At 49.8% G+C, this 17456-nt stretch overlaps 2 protein-coding genes across 6 annotated transcripts in view; one reads left to right on the forward strand and one right to left on the reverse strand.

The window, feature by feature from the left end:
- The window catches only part of zdhhc8b (zinc finger DHHC-type palmitoyltransferase 8b), a 37372-nt gene extending 24935 nt beyond the window's left edge, over positions 1-12437 (reverse strand). Inside the window, exon 1 of one of the 2 annotated variants that reach the window (XM_029163766.3) lies at positions 12075-12437. In XM_029163766.3, coding sequence (XP_029019599.1) covers positions 12075-12178 — 104 coding nt within the window. In that variant the 5' untranslated portion in view covers positions 12179-12437. Of the gene's footprint in view, positions 1-6327; positions 6600-12074 lie in introns of those variants that run through there. The other variant, XM_055512163.1, reaches the window with a different exon arrangement.
- Positions 12438-13053: 616 nt separating this feature from the next.
- Positions 13054-16540, forward strand: pgam5 (PGAM family member 5, serine/threonine protein phosphatase, mitochondrial). Of its 4 annotated transcripts, none has more exons than XM_029163773.3 (6): positions 13054-13544; positions 13936-14108; positions 14203-14328; positions 14518-14606; positions 15521-15654; positions 16001-16540. In XM_029163773.3, exons 1-6 carry the CDS (start codon positions 13327-13329, stop codon positions 16149-16151), a joined length of 891 nt encoding a protein of 296 aa, XP_029019606.1. In that variant the 5' UTR covers positions 13054-13326; the 3' UTR covers positions 16152-16540. The 4 variants fall into 4 exon arrangements, with proteins under 4 accessions (XP_029019606.1, XP_029019607.1, XP_055368139.1 ...); XM_029163774.3 differs by having other exon boundaries at positions 15524-15654; XM_055512164.1 differs by having other exon boundaries at positions 13055-13544; positions 14203-14327; positions 14511-14606.
- Positions 16541-17456: the final 916 nt, after the last annotated feature.

Raw genomic sequence — 17456 nt, forward strand, 5'->3', positions numbered from 1 at the left:
AGTATTTGTTCTGTTCCACTATCCCGCTCCTCTCCTCCACCGACCTACACACTCATCCTACACACTTACGCCCGTGGGGGAGCAAACATCTGTCCGGCGTGGAAACAAACGGCTCACTCCTCCACGGCGGAGCAGCTCAAGTGCACGGCGACGTTTCCACTGGAAGAGTAAAGCAAGAATCTGCCACAAAACGAGACGGTCGGAGAGTCGGAAACTCAGCAGCAGCGGTCCTGATTTACTACCTGTTACCTGGTTATCAGCTGCTATAGTTCCATTAACTCCTCGTTAGTCGTTATTAACATTAACATTCGCTGAATCCTCACTGGATTGTTTTAGTCTGGGTTTGCTTGAGTTTTTTGTGATAGACCATCATTCCCTGCAGAGACGCCACATTAATCATCTCCACCTCACCTCAGAGCCAATTGCTTTTCAGAGCCGGAGACGGGAAGAACCCATCCGGCTCTGGATCCCAACCTTCTGAAAGAAATCTGTCAGCCTGTGAATGTAAAGCAGTTCTTCTATAGACACACACACGCATGGACACATACACGCACAAACGCACACGCACACACACACGGACACGCACAGACTCACACACACGGACACGCACAGACTCACACACACGGACACGCACAGACTCACACACACACACACACACACACACACACACACACACACACACACACACACACACACACACACACCCACACCTCATTGGACTCTCTTCATCACAGCCGCGGCCCAGTTGTGCAATTGTGCAGAACAAAGACAAAAAGAGTTTTCCATTGAAGGCTATAAAATATTTATCGCTACCAAACGGAGGGAAAACTTGCTCTATTTCAGTCGGAGCCATTTAGTGTAAGTGATACACGTTGGGGTGCTGGTGCCCTGAACCCTCACACTACAGGATGCCTTGAAAGCACATAATTACATGCTTTAAACTTGCTGCGAAACTTAAATAAGCTCCTGAGTGTGAGGCTCAGCAGACCACTCGGCCCAGTTAGCTAGCGGAGCCACAGCAGCGCTAGCGCTAGCCGTCCGTGTGTGTGTGTGTGTGTGTCCGTGCCTTCGCCGTCACCTCGCCGTGAGATTTAAAGCCGCCAGAGGTCAAAGTTCACACACTCGCGGGCGAGCGGGGCAAGGCCACAGCGGAGCATCAGTGTAACACCTTGCCTCCGGAGCCGCGCTGCATTGTGTTTACTCTGTCCATTCAGGCCCTCAGTTCTCGCGGAGAGGGGAAACCGTTTGCGGCCTCTTTGTCAGAGTTTCGCACAAATCCAACGGTGGTTGGCAAAAGCTGGCCGCTTAACGCTGACTCAGCTCCGGAGACCTCACCTCCACCCCCCACGTCGCCACACAGGAGGGGGGGGGTCGCGGTCTCCAAGAGCTCACAATCCACACAGAGGAGGGTTGACTTGACAAAACAATGCGGCGACGCCAGTGAGCAAACAGGAACAACGATCCCACAGAGATGCATGAATGTGTGTGCATTGTTAAATCTAATGGTTGTTATGAAAGTTCGGGCACCTGCACATTCATAGTGTTTCAGTTAGTGAAACTCTGTCCTAATGAAAATCAATTTGACGTGTCGTGTAGACGCAGTATTACCAGGCTCCACCAAAGGCCCACCAGCATGATTTGAAAGCCATCCAATATAATTACATCAAATGGGTTTAGTGTGGAGCTTTGGACGCAGCAGTAAAAGGTTATTACTCCGGCTAAACGCCTGCTGGAAGGTGTCGATCTTCCACACGGCAGCTCAACGCTCGCCGTTTGCCTCCCCCCGTGCGACGCCAATGGTTTGAGCAGTTGTTCTGGGCCTAAGAGCGGAAATGTTCTCTTATTCACGCTGTGAAGCGCGGGACAAAATGTGAGAGGAGCCCGTTTACCGTGTCCACCTGAACCCGCACGCCACATGATAACGAGCCGCCCACGCGGTCGCATGTGATGTAAAAAGCACCGTGTGAGGCGGCGCGAGGAGGCGAAATCTATTATTCTATTCAAACTGACAGCATCCAAAATCCCCATTCACACCTAAGCTTCAGGTGTGGGCGTTGGGGAGTCTAACGAGCTAAAAACAAAGAGAGCCTCCAGCCTCTGCCAGCTTCATCAGTCCCACTATGAGGCTCAGAGTCTCCGTCACAGGCTAACGAGGAGTCCGGACAGTCGGACCGGCGCAACACACAAATGTCTTTGTTGGACAAACGCACACTTTCACCATTAATTCAGCACAGTTCACAGTGACTCAGCAGAAGATGGGTGTTATACAAGATATGAGAGGATCTATAAGCCAAGCTAGAAGTTGAGTCATCTTCAGACCTTAGAGGAGAAAACAGGTTGCGTTCCCGTAACAGCCGCGTGATTGTGTACGTTTGAAGATCTCCTGTGTTGCTGTACACAGTGTGTGTCCGGGCGCATGCGGCCCCGGGAGCACAGGTGTCACCAGCAGAGTGGCTTCCCCACTTAAGCCTCGGGCCCATCTGTTCCACTCTCACCCGGGGGAGACGGGTCACGGCGGCAGCCAGGCATTACCAGCCGACTGAAGATCGCCAGGTGCTCAGACCTTATGGAAAGAACATTATCAAGTGCAGAAGCCAGTGGTATCACCGGGAGGGTAAACGCCGTCATTGAGACGCAGAAAAGACACTCGAGATTCACCAGTGTTTACACTTGACTGTACCTGAAACGCTCAAGTGGCGGAAGATAAAGGTTCAACAGAGCTGTTTGCTGGGTAAACCGTCCAGGCCGTGTCAGGCTGTTGAGTCGGTACACATGGGCTGCAGATAAGCGCTGGCCCGCTGCCGGCTCAGCGAGCCCCACGAGCCGCTGAGAGTCCCACTTCCAGCTCAAACTCCTAATTGCTCCAAGCAGCGACGTTTCTAGTCAAGTCCCGGGACCGCTTCAAAAAAACCCGATCGGCTTCTCAAGGTGTGTATCTGTGTGTGTGTGTGTGGGGGGGGGGGGGAGGGGGGGGGGGGGGCTAAACACCAGCAACTGTCAGTCTATGGATGCAGATCGACAACTACCTGCCTTTTAGCCCGGTTACCCATTTTAATGAGAGAGCTCTGTGCTCCAGTTACAGGGGGTAGTTAAAAATAGGCCTCAGTCAGTCACCACTTAGCCCGGCCATGTGGAGAGCAGATTGTAAGTGAGCACAGTGAAGTGCTTGAATGGCAGGCCTTGTCCCGGGTTGACACACACACACACACACACACACACACACACACACACACACACACACACACACACACACACACACACACACACACACACACACACACACACACACACACACACACACACACACACACACACACACACACAGTTTGTAAGACACATACGACGGCAGCTCTTGAAGAATGCGACAACAGAGCTACACTGATTCACTTATAAAAACCATATTATTGTTCAGCACCGTGACCTTTGCCCTTTCCTTTGGAAGCGCAGAAAACGCTGAGGACGAGTTCTTGTTTGCAACCGCCTGCCGTCGCCACGCGTGAGTGACAGCTCAGCGTTAACATCAGTGCTGTAAGCATGTAGCGCGACACGCGCACGTCTTTCTCAGCCTGCGGTGGTTGATTCTGTACGTAGAAAACATTAAAGCCGCTCATCGACTCAGTGCGTCACACCTGCGTGAACCTTTCCTGTAGAAAATAAATTATACTAAATAATGAGCTCTTTCTTAATGGGCACACAACATTTGAGGGAAGATCAATACCGTTGCTCATTCCGCCTGAGCCTCGTTCGAGGCATCTCCTCCTCCTCCTCCTCCTCCTCCTCCTCCTCCTCCTCCTCCTCGTAGCTAATGCTGCTTCAGGGCAGAGCCACAAGTCTGCAAAAACTGGAGCGCGTCTACCTGCTGATGCTGAGCCAAAGGCTAAATATCAGGGAATTCTGCCTCCTAAGGCACAAACTACTTATAGAGCGATTACACTAATGAACTAGGGGGTAAACAGCAACTACTGTGGTGCATAGCTGTTATCCTGAAGCTATAGTCATTCACTGTAAAAAGTCGCAGCCGGCCTTTTGCCCAGCGCCATGTGTCTGCGTCCGCGTGCACGGCTCGTGCCAGGCTGGGAGGCCGATAGCAGGACAGGATCCAGCGGAGCTATTAGCAGCACCAACCTGCTTTTATGTTGCCATCTGGCCTGGAGTCACCTCACATGCTTGGCCAACTTAATGCCCCTCTGCTGTCTACATCATGCAGTTGGAGACTGAGGCCGGTACGTAAGCGTCTTAAAGCGTCGCACTCTGATTGGGCCCCATTCACTGAGCAGCAACTTCTCTAAATGCCACCTTTTTTGTTTTTACATTATCTTATATTTCCAGCTCCGACCTACGCATTTTAGACTTTAACGATTCTGACGCCACCACCCGTCAAGACTGCATTGATGGCCGTCTCCTGAGGCTGCAGACAGATGCTTTAATTCATATTAGCAATGCTCTAACACTGGTACACACCCCCATTTTCCCTTTTATTTTAGTAAGTTGCGTTTATCTGGACCAGCGCCTTCCACTTCCAGCTGCCGCCACACCTCCACCCGTGCCTCGTGAAGAGCAGGCTCCGTGGGCAGCTGCCGTCACATTCCCCGTCGCCCCCTGCTGAGAGACAGGCAGCATCAGCAACAACACGTCTTCACCCATCACTGCCACAGCTGAGCCGCCGCCTCCATGGACCCGGCTGAAACCTGACAGTGGAGCTGCGCTCGCACACGGTTCTTGACTTATCTCGGGTGGAGACAGCTGGAGCGCTGCAGCCTTCGCACCCTCCTGAACCACCGCTTATGTTGCTGACGTTGCCCAGAGCCAGGTGTATTTTTGCGTCCGCTCAGCAGCTTCCTGCTTGTTCTGCCTCTTTTGGTGATGGGATCTCTGCTCTCACTTTGCCATAATAAAAGCTAAATCATGCGAGTCAGCGACTACCACCATTGCACAGTATGTGGTTATGTCTTATAGATATACGGTTAGACGTTACAGCAAATCGCTGCAACCTCGAACGATTTCATTAACAGTGGAGACGATGACAGCGTTCACATGTCAGACATTGCCCCATTGAGGATTCATCAAACTCCTCCTCTCATAGCGGCTCCTGCTCTTCAGTCAAAACCCTTGACACAATGAGGGACCTGTGGGATTTGGAGGCGGGGCATTTAAAAGTTCCACAGCAGTTTAATTGTCATATAGCAATTATTCCCCCAGCTGATGGCGCGGTGGCAGCAGTGATGGGGGGCCGTGCCACACACACACCGCGAACAACAAAGTCTGTTCATGTCAGCTCCGATCAAACGCTCTTAGGCTGCTGATCCAACCGGGCGCAACCAGGTCACAGAATTAGATCACTGCCGTGTGCAGGTCGGATTAAGACTCCAACTTAGATCCCAATTTGGCGTAAAGAGGCACCGCTGAGTGGCACTGACACCACGGCAGCAACACCCGAAGGCTACTCGTATTATCTCACAAAAAAACAGTCAGGCTGAGGATGAGGCCAGACAAACAGAAAGCATCCTCCGCCCTGAAAAAAGGAGATAAGGCAGCATTGAACCGCCTCAGCATCACGTGCCTGTTAAACGATATTTATGAGGAACGATCTCCGATACAAGCTTAGATTTTGCCCGTGTGGTTTGTAAATACCAGCAGCGAGGCAAAAGGTCTGAGGTGATCGTTCCCATTATTTGAGCTGTGCATCGGTCACGGTGCCGCCTTCAAACAAAGTGGAACATCACGGCCTTGTTTAAGGTGGAGCAGCTACGACTTGGTCTGATCTACGCGAGTGCAGCAGAGGAAACGCACGGCCGGCGAATCGGCCGCTCTCTCTGTCTGTGTCACAGATGTGGTCAACGACTTCCTTCCACGGAGTCGGGAGGATTAATCCACTGCACATTTCACATCATCCGTCAAACTGCGCAATAAAAATAGCACAACGTGCGAGTCTTTACCTAAAGGAGGCAAAACATGAAAGTCACTTCAAACATTAAAGGCAAGCGCAGATTCTCCACGAAGCCCAGCTCTGACACTTTAAAGTTACTGTGGTGTCAGGCATCATTTGATCCAGGGACAATATACAGCTGCAGGGGCCCAGAGGGCCACCTAGGAAAGGTCTGCGTTTGGTTGCCAGGACTCATGATGGAGCTGATGAGCCTTTCTAAAAACAAACCATTTCTAAGAAGACAAAGCCATAAAGTCACAATATCACGTCGCAGGTTGTGCATATTTGTCCAGGTTAAATATTAACATCAAAGTGGTTCCAATTCGTAAAGTTTCCACAGAGATGTGAAGTAATAACAACAACAATAATAGCATGTGATAGATGTGGTAGGATAAGGTCACCTTTACACTGAACTACAAAGGGAATGGGTGAACGTCAGGCTGAGGCGAGCTGCGCTGGAGCCCCCTGGATCTGTGGCTTCAAAGACAGGAGGAACAGTATTTATAGAGTCACACACACACACACACACACACACACACACACACACACACACACACACACACACACACACACACACACACACACACACACACACACACACACACACACACACACACACACACACACACACACACACACACACACACACACACACACACACACACACAGCGTTTAGCAGGACCACTGTCATCAGAGCAGCATGATTGTCTCCACTTAGCACATGGTTTGCAGTCAGATGTGGCGATCTGCTCCTCCAGCAGCTACGGCTGCACAGATGGATGAGCGGCGGCTTTGTTCTCTGTGCCCACTCGTCTCCACAGACGTCTAAAACCATTCTCTCCTTCCAGACGGCTTCATTAGCTTCCTCTGTCTCACTCTGTTCTTCTGAAACAGAGTCCTCGATGTCTCACTGAAGCCGCTGAAGCGGGCGGCGTGAAGACACCGAGCTCTGTTTCTGCTTCACGCAGACCCTCTGGAAAAACAGCACGAGGGCAAACGGGGGGGGGGGGCTCCACCCAGGGAGGGAGCGGCTGGAGGTCGGGATTGATCCCACATGTTCCGAGAGGAGCGTTTCCAGGCGGGGGCTGGTTTGGCAGGTGGGAGGGCGGCGCAGAGCAGCGAACTCCTTCCCGCACTTTTCACCCACACGCCGCTGAACCCACATGGATCCATTTAGCTCAGCTACGGCATCACAAGGCACAATTTACTTTGTTTTGTTGGCGAGCACAGAAACCTAGTGCTGCACATGAACCAACGGCGCTTAAAATAGACCCGGAGAAAGAGGCGCAATGCAATCCTCCAACTCCGCTGATCTGGACTAGAAATAACACATTTAACGCGCTTCGCCTCTGCTCTTCCAGGCTCTTTCTGTTTGTCCGGTTCACACATGCACAAAACACACATTTAGCGCTGGGCAGAAAAGAAGCACTGGATCACTTTAGAGGAGACGATTTCTACTGAAGCTCAACGTGTGCGAAATCACGTCCTTCTAAGAACATGATTCACACTGTGGGGCCTCTGTCACCCGCAGATTAGGAAGTCACCCTTTGAGTATGATTAGTCATCAAATAATGGGCCCATCCTGTCATACATGTGGTCTAATGCAAACAGGTTTTAATGGGAGCATTTAGCTGGTAACAGGTTTGACGTTGCACGTTTGTAAAATGAAGGGAATTATCGCAGCATCAAACAAGAAGGCCGGCCATCAAAGCCTGGCCTCAATGGTCTCTACCCAAAGGCTGAAATAGGACGCGAACAGATGAGCTGTCCTTTCAATCGCCAGGTCTCTTTCACTCATTAATGCAGACGTAGGCAGAATCCTGCTCAGGTAGCGTTTGCTTGAACCGTAACTGAGGAAGGACGAGGGGGCAACACAGCAGGATGATTCCCCTCAGAATCAGACGGCCTGGGTCTGATAAGGGTTAGTCGACATGATCGACATACCTATAATAGACAAATGAAAGAAAACCACTTTCTTTTGTTCCCATAAGAGCCTTTAAAAGGACTTTTACTAGACTCTGTACGGCGCACATTTAAAACCACTACTCTGCAGCTCTACAGTGAGGAAACCCAACAGCTGGACATGCTTCGCCTCCAAAGAGGACTGATTATGTGTGTGTGTGTGTGTGTGTGTGTGTGTGTGTGTGTGTGTGTGTGTGTGTGTGTGTGTGTGTGTGTGTGTGTGTGTGTGTGTGTGTGTGTGTGTGTGTGTGTGTGTCTTGGCTGTATGACCTGGTTGTGGAATGGTTTGCCTCAAGCCAATACAAGTCCCATTCAGACATCCCAAAACAGCCCAGTTAGACCATTATTAGATCAAGTGTGAAACTCTTGATCCCATTACTCTCAAACTGCTAAAAATAGAATATAAGTGATGGGTCCAGACACACTTTTCCCTCTTTCTCCTATGTTTTAACCAAAACAAAAAATTCTCCTTGCTTGTATTTTAGTGAACAATAAGTCCCAGTCCCAGCATCCTGTGAGCCAGCAGATGCAAACACAAAGGGCCCAGTCTGACTCTTTACATGCCTCACACGGCACAGGTTCTACAGATGCTTTTCATCGAGTGTATTGCACTCAGCTCCCACTCAATCAGGGACTCATGGGATTCACCTCAAGGACACCTGAGAGCCGCAACAACGGCGCTCGGGTCCCGTTGGTCCCCACCAGCATGTCCCAGATACACAGCACAATGCATAGCAGTAAGAAAGCATCAAGACTGGAGCGAGTGAGATCACAGAATAGCAACGGAGCTTCTGTGCTAAAGGAATCAGGACAAATTGTCCCTTCAAGGGTCATAACTCTCACAATATACAGTATGTCGACTACAGTTTGTACATAAAAGCCTCGCGGTTAATAGAATCGGGCACTTTGGTTCTATCTGTTATTCTACAAGATGGAAACGCGATTGTCCAGCTGTCTGAGCGTGCGGTCGGCCTGTAATGACATCCCGGGTTGGACACGTGCCTTGTGGTGAACCATGAGCCCCAGTAAGAATGAAAATTACCCACAAACCACTGCCCAGAATAAGAACACGCCGTCGAATCGACGAGGCCGCGTCGTAAACGGAAAGCTTTCAACTGGCGGCGCGTCTCGAAAGCCGGGAGCTCAGAGCCGACGTCGCCGAGTGGCAGCGTCGCCGCCGGGCCCCTGTCGGACCCCTGTCGGACCCCGGGTCCTCAGTACGAGGATGAGGACCCTCAGGGGAAGAGAACATCTTCATGTGATCTGTCAAAGCAGCCACCGCGGTCTGACCACACACTGGTGGGACCCCCCTCTGTGAAAAACACAGCAGTTATGTCTCCACGGCAGGAGGCTGCGCCGGATGCTTCCTGCGTCCGGCCCAATGGGCCGTTCGGCTGCTGATGGGACCGCACGTCTGCAGAACTGCTCAGGATTATCACAGTTTAAAGCTCTGCGCTGTGATACGCCAGGATAAGTCAGGGTGGCTGCGTCTCCCACCGCCGCCTGAAGGACTGGCGTCTAATCCGGCGACGGGCGCCACTCGTCGTTTGGAGGGAACGATGTGACGAACGAGTGGATGAGTTTGCCTTAAGAGCTGGAATGTGTTTTAATCTCACCGAATATGTTTTACAGAACTCACTTGGGGGTCAAAGCTGAGCAGGCGCGTCTTAAAAGCGTATTTATGTCTCAGCTTGTTCTACAGAGGCTGAGCTGCTGTGGATTCTACAGGCGACCGATGCTCTTTCACTGGCGCCGACACCGAGTGACAGACAAGTGCACGCATTTAAATAAACAAACTTGAGGCAAACACGCCCCCAGCGTCAGAGTCGCAGCACTAAAAAGAGTCAGACGAGAGGATGCGGCTCCGCACCGGGAGCAAACGGGACGACGGATGGAGCCACAGTCCAACGCGGAGCAAAGAAAATCAATTATGCTCATCAGGCTGGAGACAATACGATACGGAAAAAGCATGATGCACACACAGCAGCAAGTGAAGGGTGAGGTAGAGATGCTCTACTGTAACTGAGATTAACACAGAGCAGCAGCTGCTTCGACTCCGTCACTCCTTCGCATCCGCAGCGCTGATTAACACAGAGGGAAGGACCTCAGCGAGCGGCTCAGAGCGGCGCCGGAGCCACGTGAATGAAGCCAGAGTCAATGGACTGCACAGTGAAAGGGAGGAAACAGATGTGGAAGCCCAAGATTAGAGTCCTGCCGGGCCCGTTCTCGTGTGCGCCGCTGCTCCCGGCCACGGACGCGAGAACCGCTGAACCGCTGGTCTTGTCCTGGTGATCAATTAGTTTCCTCACATCTATCTGTGTCTGTCCCGAGGGCGGTGATGAGGAAGAATGAGGATTACGCACAGGAGCCTGATAGAGCTGAGGCAACTTCAGGAGGTCTGAGCCACAATAAAAAGGGATCTGGTTATGAAGCCAGATAAGGCTCGAATAACATTATGGTGGTTGAAGAAGTATTTTGGTTGGAGCTGACATTCTGCAGCGATATAAATACCTCTGTACTAATTTAATCTCTGTGGGAAACTGTCAGGCCTCAATGAGTCAAACACAGAAACGCACCGCGTGCAGTGTGTGTGTGTGTGTGTGTGTGTGTGTCCGTATGACTCCAAACGTCCTGCTGGCAAACCTTCACAAACTGTGCGTCTCTGTACACGTGTGGACATGGCGCCGGCCCCTGAGCTTGTGTGTCTGCAGGGTTAAAGCGATGCACTTGTTGCAGATCGCTCTGACAGGTTTCACCCGGTGAGGGGGAGCGGCCATGTTCGGACATGTGCTGCTTCCCATGGGGTCCCAGTGTGCACAAATCAACCCTTTGGGCCTTTTGCAGGCAAAAGAAGAAGCAGCGCAGTCAAGTCCTAATCCACAGCCTTGAACCGTCTGCTGAGGGGATGAACATCCAAACTACAGTAACGCGAACCCCAGTGAAACACTAATGTTTGCAGAAATCTCTCATTTCTGGATTGGTGACTTGCTGGTTTCCAACCACATCAGGTCCCTGTACAAGAGCACGTGTAAAGTAGGCCATTTGTTTATGCAAAGCCTCAGACAGTGCAGCAAAGAGGTGCAACACACAAACACCAAACTCTGTGTGGGAGCCACTGACCTGAGACTCCAGGCTGAATCCATTTCTATCTTGTATTTGCCCAGATGGGACACGCCGCTCACCTCGCGCCTCTCGCTTGCTCTACGCTCACAGCTAACTCTTTAACCCGAGACCACTACAAAGACGCCGCAGTGACTCGCGCGTGGAGCCAACCGTGACATACGGTCCTCAAACAGCGCGAGACCAACCCACAGCGAGAGGGTGTTGAGTCACAGGCCGCGTCCACGCGTGAGGATGGAGCGATGGAGCGATGGAGCGATGCCCTCCAGCCTCCTGCAGAGGTGACTGAGCAGGTGCTCAGCGCTGCACGGCACACGTACTGTACGTGGGAACGACGCTACTACGCCAGCTGCACCAGCTCCCTCATTCACCAGACGGAGGAGACGCTCATTCTGGGCGGCTCAAGCCGTCATCATTACAGCCGCTGGGCATGAACTGCTGTCGCTGTCACCTGCGCCGCAGAAAACTCACTCGAAATGAACCCACGCGTGCTTTTGGGGAAACAAGGGGCCGGTGAACACGCCTAATCCCGACACATGCGTCTGCCTGGAGCCTGGAGCAGGGGGGAAATCAGCAGGACTGCACCCTGGGGAGCCCCGGACCGGAGCGGCAGCGCTTCCAGATGGGTGGTGCGACGCTGTAACTGTACCAGCGGTGGGTGCGTGCGTCCAGCACGGCCTCCCGCTGGGCCACTGACACCATTTTAATTGTATTAACAACTGCCTGCGGCGTGAATTCATCCGCGGCCTAAGATCGGCTCGACCGCAGCCGTCTTAAACTTGCGTCGGCTCACTGGAAGTTTGCCTCCGAGGTATCGAGGCTAAACGATCCGCCCGTGCGGGGGGGGGGGGGGGGGGGGGCGCGTAAGGCTACTTTGTTGCAACCCGGTGTCAGAGGGTGATCGAGTTACTCCCACGTCAAACCACTTATTACGTCCGAGCGACGTACCGCGTCTATGCAAACTTCGGGCTGCGATCCGCCGCCTGTAACGTGCGGGCTCGCGCTGCAGCGAAAAGCTCCGGCGCCCGCGTCGTAGGAATGAGAGCAAGAGGCGATGCAAACTTACGTGAAAACGAAAAATAAAGTGGTCGATCCCACAAGGAGCGTGGCAGCGGTGGACACTGGGATGTATTTGGTGGGTTTAAATCTCTTTCCAGCGCTGTTGGGCATTCTGTAATTTCCACATTCCTCAGTTATTTATTCCGATTGCAGTCGCGTGTAGAAATGAAGATCCCGCGCGCGACGTATGGGCCTTTATGCGGCTGTGAGGGCTACGAGCGGGTCCGTCGTCGCTGCCGTAGAAGCCGCATAGATCCTCAGATAGAGAGGCAGGGATACATACGGCTCTGTGTGAGCCTGGAAATCCCACCCTTACGATCCAGCCCACTGCTGAGGTCACCGAGCCGCTCGGAAAGGTGGAGCCTCTCCGCAAAGCCTCCAAGTGGCTTCCTTAGAAAACCATCGGAGCTACGTTCGCGATAACTTTGCGATTCATCGGAAGCTTTCTACGAGATCTGAAGAGATGGGACTGAAAATAATATATATATACATGCATATATATCATTCACAAAACTGAATCATGTGTATTAGAGTAAGAGAACACAAATGCCTGGATCCCGTTATCCCGTGAGAGCAAAAGTCCATTCAGAATTTGGGAGTTTTATGCTGCTTTGCTGTGAACTACAACGCATGTACGGAGTCACACATTATTTAATTATTAATAAAATTATATTAAACTAATACATTCTTTATCAATCCATATCTATATATTTAATCAACCAGTTAAAATGTTCCACCACCAATGGTCTCTCAAATGGCCAAATGAAATTTAAGGTTCTTGGAAGTTACGAATAAAATACAATTGAAAGTGCATTATGTTTTTGCAGGTTTTAACTATGGGTCTATTAAGTGAGATTATTGCATAAAGGCGTTTATTGTGTACTTTTGCTTTGAATCGAGGTAAGGTGACGTTTACCATTGTGGATTTAAGGATCACAGCGCCCTCGTGTGGTCAATATAAATGATGTGCGTTTTGCGAAACAAATCTATTTTGTCTCCTGCGGGCCACCGTAATGTTTGTAGGAAATACCCAGATTAGCCTGCAGTCGGTCGTGCTGACTGTATTTTTAGTTTCCAGCGAATCGCCGCCTCTGCGTAGATATTTGCGGCACTCGCTGCGGTAGGTATTCCCTCCAGGGGGTGAATTAAAAGGCCAAGCGCTATTAAAGAAACACACTTGGGCGGATCGGACGCGTGACACGCTGTGTCGGCACACCATTTATGTTGAGCTAACCCGCTAGCATCGGTTGGTTCGCAGGATGTCGTACAGGAAAACTTTCAAACTTATTTGCGGGGTCGCTGGAAGCTCCGCCGTGCTCGTCTTCGCGGCTGCCGCCGCCGAGTCCCGCGGTCTCTTCGGCGAGCGGCGCGCGGACGCGTCGAGGTTCACCGTCCTCCGAGCCGCGCAGCCGGCGTGGGCGCCTGCCAACCACACACCTGCGCCGACCGGACACGCCTGGGACTTCAACTGGGACAAGTAGGTACCACGTCTCGTCCTGTGATCGTTGTCGCTGGACGCGTATTGTTTGGATTTTCAGCTTTCACTTTCGTATTGATAGGGCGTTAGCATTAGAGATGCCAACGAAGTATACTCTCTATAGGCCATTTAGGGATATTTTGGTGGTTGTTGTCATAAATAATTGAGCTGCGTAACCCAATGACTCTGGGCGGAATATTAGGACCACCTTAGTGATAAGACATTTATAGTAGGAATGGATCATTGAATGTTTTTCCTTCTTGGTGTGTCACAGACTATTATCTTGATTCATTGCTGTATTAACCCAGATTTCCATCCCTCACGTTAACCATGCCAGACAAATCTGACCTCACTTCTAATCTCAAGCTCATCCCGCCTTAACTCCGTTTAGGAGAGACCCATCTGCGCTGTCCAATGGGAAGAAGAAGGAGAGTCCTGCCGAGGACCCCAGCTCCGAGCGAGACAACGGCAAACCCAAGGCTACTCGACACATTCTCCTAATCAGACATTCCCAGTACAACCTGAGTGGGAACAGTGACAAGGAGAGGATCCTGACTCCTTTAGGTCTTTATCTCCCCTCGTGGCTATGAAAAATGGCCCAGCAGCCGTTTAAACAGCCAAATGTGTATTAAAACGGCCACTGTTTGTCCGATTTCAGGTCGGGAGCAGGCTGAGTTGACTGGCCAGAGATTGGCAGCGCTTGGGATGAAGTATGATGTTCTGATCCACTCCAGCATGTCCAGGGCTGTAGAGACAGCAAACATCATCAGCAAACACCTGCCAGGTACTGAGTAAGATGCTACACTGCTGACACTCCTTACTGTTTTCCTCCTCAGGTCGGGAAAATGAATTAAACTTGGTCTGGTCTTGATATAGTGACTGTTCCCAACCTAGATTCTGTAAATCACATATTAAATGCCACCAAGGTGTATATTAAAGTTTTCTCCCTGTGCTAAATGTCCTATGGGTCCAGGAGTGGATCTGGTGAGCTGCGATTTGCTGAGAGAGGGAGCACCCATTGAGCCGGTTCCACCCGTCACCCACTGGAAGCCAGACGCTGTGGTGAGACTCTCCACTTTGCAGCTCTACTTGCAGAGCAGTGCATTTGTTGTGTTTAGGCTCATCAGTGCACTGCCTAAAGGAATGGGTTATAGGAAGAGTTGATTTCCAAAGTGCCAACATCAGGATCAACCTTGTTGATTCTAGTTTTCTCATTTGGATTTGGAGTTGCAGCTGGTACAACATAGTAGTAACACTCCATTTCTAATGAGGTGATAAAGGGTTTGCTCACATGGAAAAATATGACCCAGTCGCTTCCAGGTAGTTCTGGTTTTAAGCATGTCTTTAAAAAAGATTGTGTAGCTCTAGTAGGATACTTAGGTTTAGCTGGGTATTCCAACAATCTGGTCTTTAAAACCTCAAACCTGCCTCTGAACTCAGAGCTGATCAACACACAGTAAACTCAGGCTGATCAGAGTGAGCAGATTGAGTCAGTTGTGTTTGTTCACAATGAGTTAATCAAGCTTTTGATGACCATGAAAAGCTTTTATCTCTGAAATCTGAAGGTTGAGTCATGTCAGCCTTGTTCAGTCATTTTCAGGCCACCTGCATTTTTTTCTACTGAAAAGAAGAAATCCAGTTGACATGACTCAACCTTCAGACTATTCCACCTGGATGACTGGGAAATTTCCACCGACATTCATCGCTGAAAATCCACCCAGACCAATTGTCCTAGTCTCAATTTACACAATTCATTAAATTAATTCTGGCAGATGTTTAATAACTGTTCAGTAAATGTCCCAATAATTTTGTAGGTTTAGTTTTTATTAGAAGTATTTCTTCTTTCTTGTTGGGCACATTTTGGAATCTCAACTCTTCATACATTCCTCTCAATGCGCAGCAGCTTTGTGTACTGGTTCAGACAGAACCCCGACCCTGTGACAAAGGTCGCTTTCAACCTCTATGCCATCCTCCAGCAGTACCATGAAGATGGAGCTCGCATTGAGGCAGCCTTCCGTCGCTACATCCACCGGGCTGACCCCAAGCAGAAGGAGGACAGCTATGAGATCATCGTGTGTCATGCCAATGTCATCCGCTATTTTGTGTGCAGGTTTGTGTTGCTGGCAGACTTGTGATCTCATTTCTGCTCAGGCAGAAGTGGGTCTTATTGCTTTGCCAAACATTTGTGTTGAAACTAGTCTGTAGCTATCGGTTTGTTTTAATTCAGGATTTGTGCTTGACTCCACTTTTTAAGAAAATCCCTATGCATACATTCTAGGTAATGTTGATATTCCTGCTACATCTGCTACATTACAGTGCGTGCAATCTTTGTCCTGTGTGTCCAGTTAAGAAACATAATTTAGTCCATCTAGGTAATGGAAAATACCACAGACTGATTGCTGGTTCCTGTGAATGTGTACCAGTTGACTCGGCTGCTCACACCGGTCTTGTTTCAGGGCGCTGCAGTTTCCTCCAGAGGGTTGGCTACGCATGGGCTTGAACAACGGCAGCATCACGTGGCTCACCATCCGTCCTAGTGGCAGGGTGGCCCTCAGGACGCTCGGAGACTCAGGGTTCATGCCCCCAGATAAACTGACGCGGACCTGATGGCCCCGCACATGGAAGGCTCTGCACGGAGCCCTCACTCCTTTTTCCTCCTTAAGTGTCTTGAAATTTCTTGTGACGTAATTTTGTAACTGAACTACCATCGTGTTCTGAGACTGGGGTGGTGGTGTTGTGATTACTTCCGTGCCATAGAAGTAATTAGCAGCTGCATAGCAACTCCTCCTGAATGTAAACTGAAGATTTTTACACAATGACAGTTTTTTTTTTAAAACCAAAAACTTGTATTTGGATATTGTTGCCATTGTAAATGCAGGTTGTGCTTCAAGCTTGACATTTGTCATTGCAATGTACTGAAAAGTGGGTATTAATGTTGTGCAGTGCAGCTGTAGAAAATAAATACCACTGTCAAAGCAGAATGTGTCCATTTGCTTTTTGGGGATCGGGAGTGAACAAAGACACTGGCAGTAAAGTTGGAGTGATGTTTATTGATTCGTTAAAAGCAAATGAAGTCTAGATATACAGAAAGAATTTACCAGGTTTTGTTTGAATTTTTTAATAAAGCACATAATGCTAAAAGCACAAGAAGCATGTTTTAAGTTTTGTAGGTGCATTGCTGCAAAGTTCCACATTCATTAACATTCACTGACCAGAATTAGCTCTGCTGTCACCTGAGAGCATGAGGATGACAATACAATCTTCTCAATGAAATACTTTGTGCTCTCAGATAAAGGTTTAGTTCGCAAAAAGTTACATTCAGAACACTTTCCTCTCTAGAAGTAGAGCGGCAATTGGCCATTTTTGTCCCACACAAGCGGACGAGCCCTCGTACAGCAGTTAATCCAAACACAAATTTTGGATACAGCAGGTTTTGTTTTGCTTATTTACGCGTGTTGTGGAAAGCTGCAGGAGCTTGCCACATATTTACTGTGTGCCAATTTAAACCACTGAGGGTATTCATGACATAACATTGGGTAAATATGAACACATAAAATACTTCAGTGTGCGAATACTGTTGACCCCACTGGGACTCCACTTGTTGACTGCAGCTCTCAGTGAATCCAATGTGTTCTCTGTAAGCTTAAGGCAATTCTTATACAAGATGGTCACAGGTTATACTACACTAAAAACTATATTGGCATTTGTTGTTAAAATCAACCCAGTTTCAAGGTTTAGCCCAGAGTGGACAATGTTGAAATTATACATGTCTGATGTTATCATTCATACACTGTAGGAGATGCTCAAGATGGAAAGATAGTTGAAAGAAATTTAAATGTAAAATAAATTGCACAGTCTAAAGCCACTGACAGTGGCAGAAAAAAAAGTCAAGACATCCAGGAACCACCGAGA

Source organism: Betta splendens, chromosome 9, assembly GCF_900634795.4.
Source record: "Betta splendens chromosome 9, fBetSpl5.4, whole genome shotgun sequence".
Taxonomy (NCBI): domain Eukaryota; kingdom Metazoa; phylum Chordata; class Actinopteri; order Anabantiformes; family Osphronemidae; genus Betta; species Betta splendens.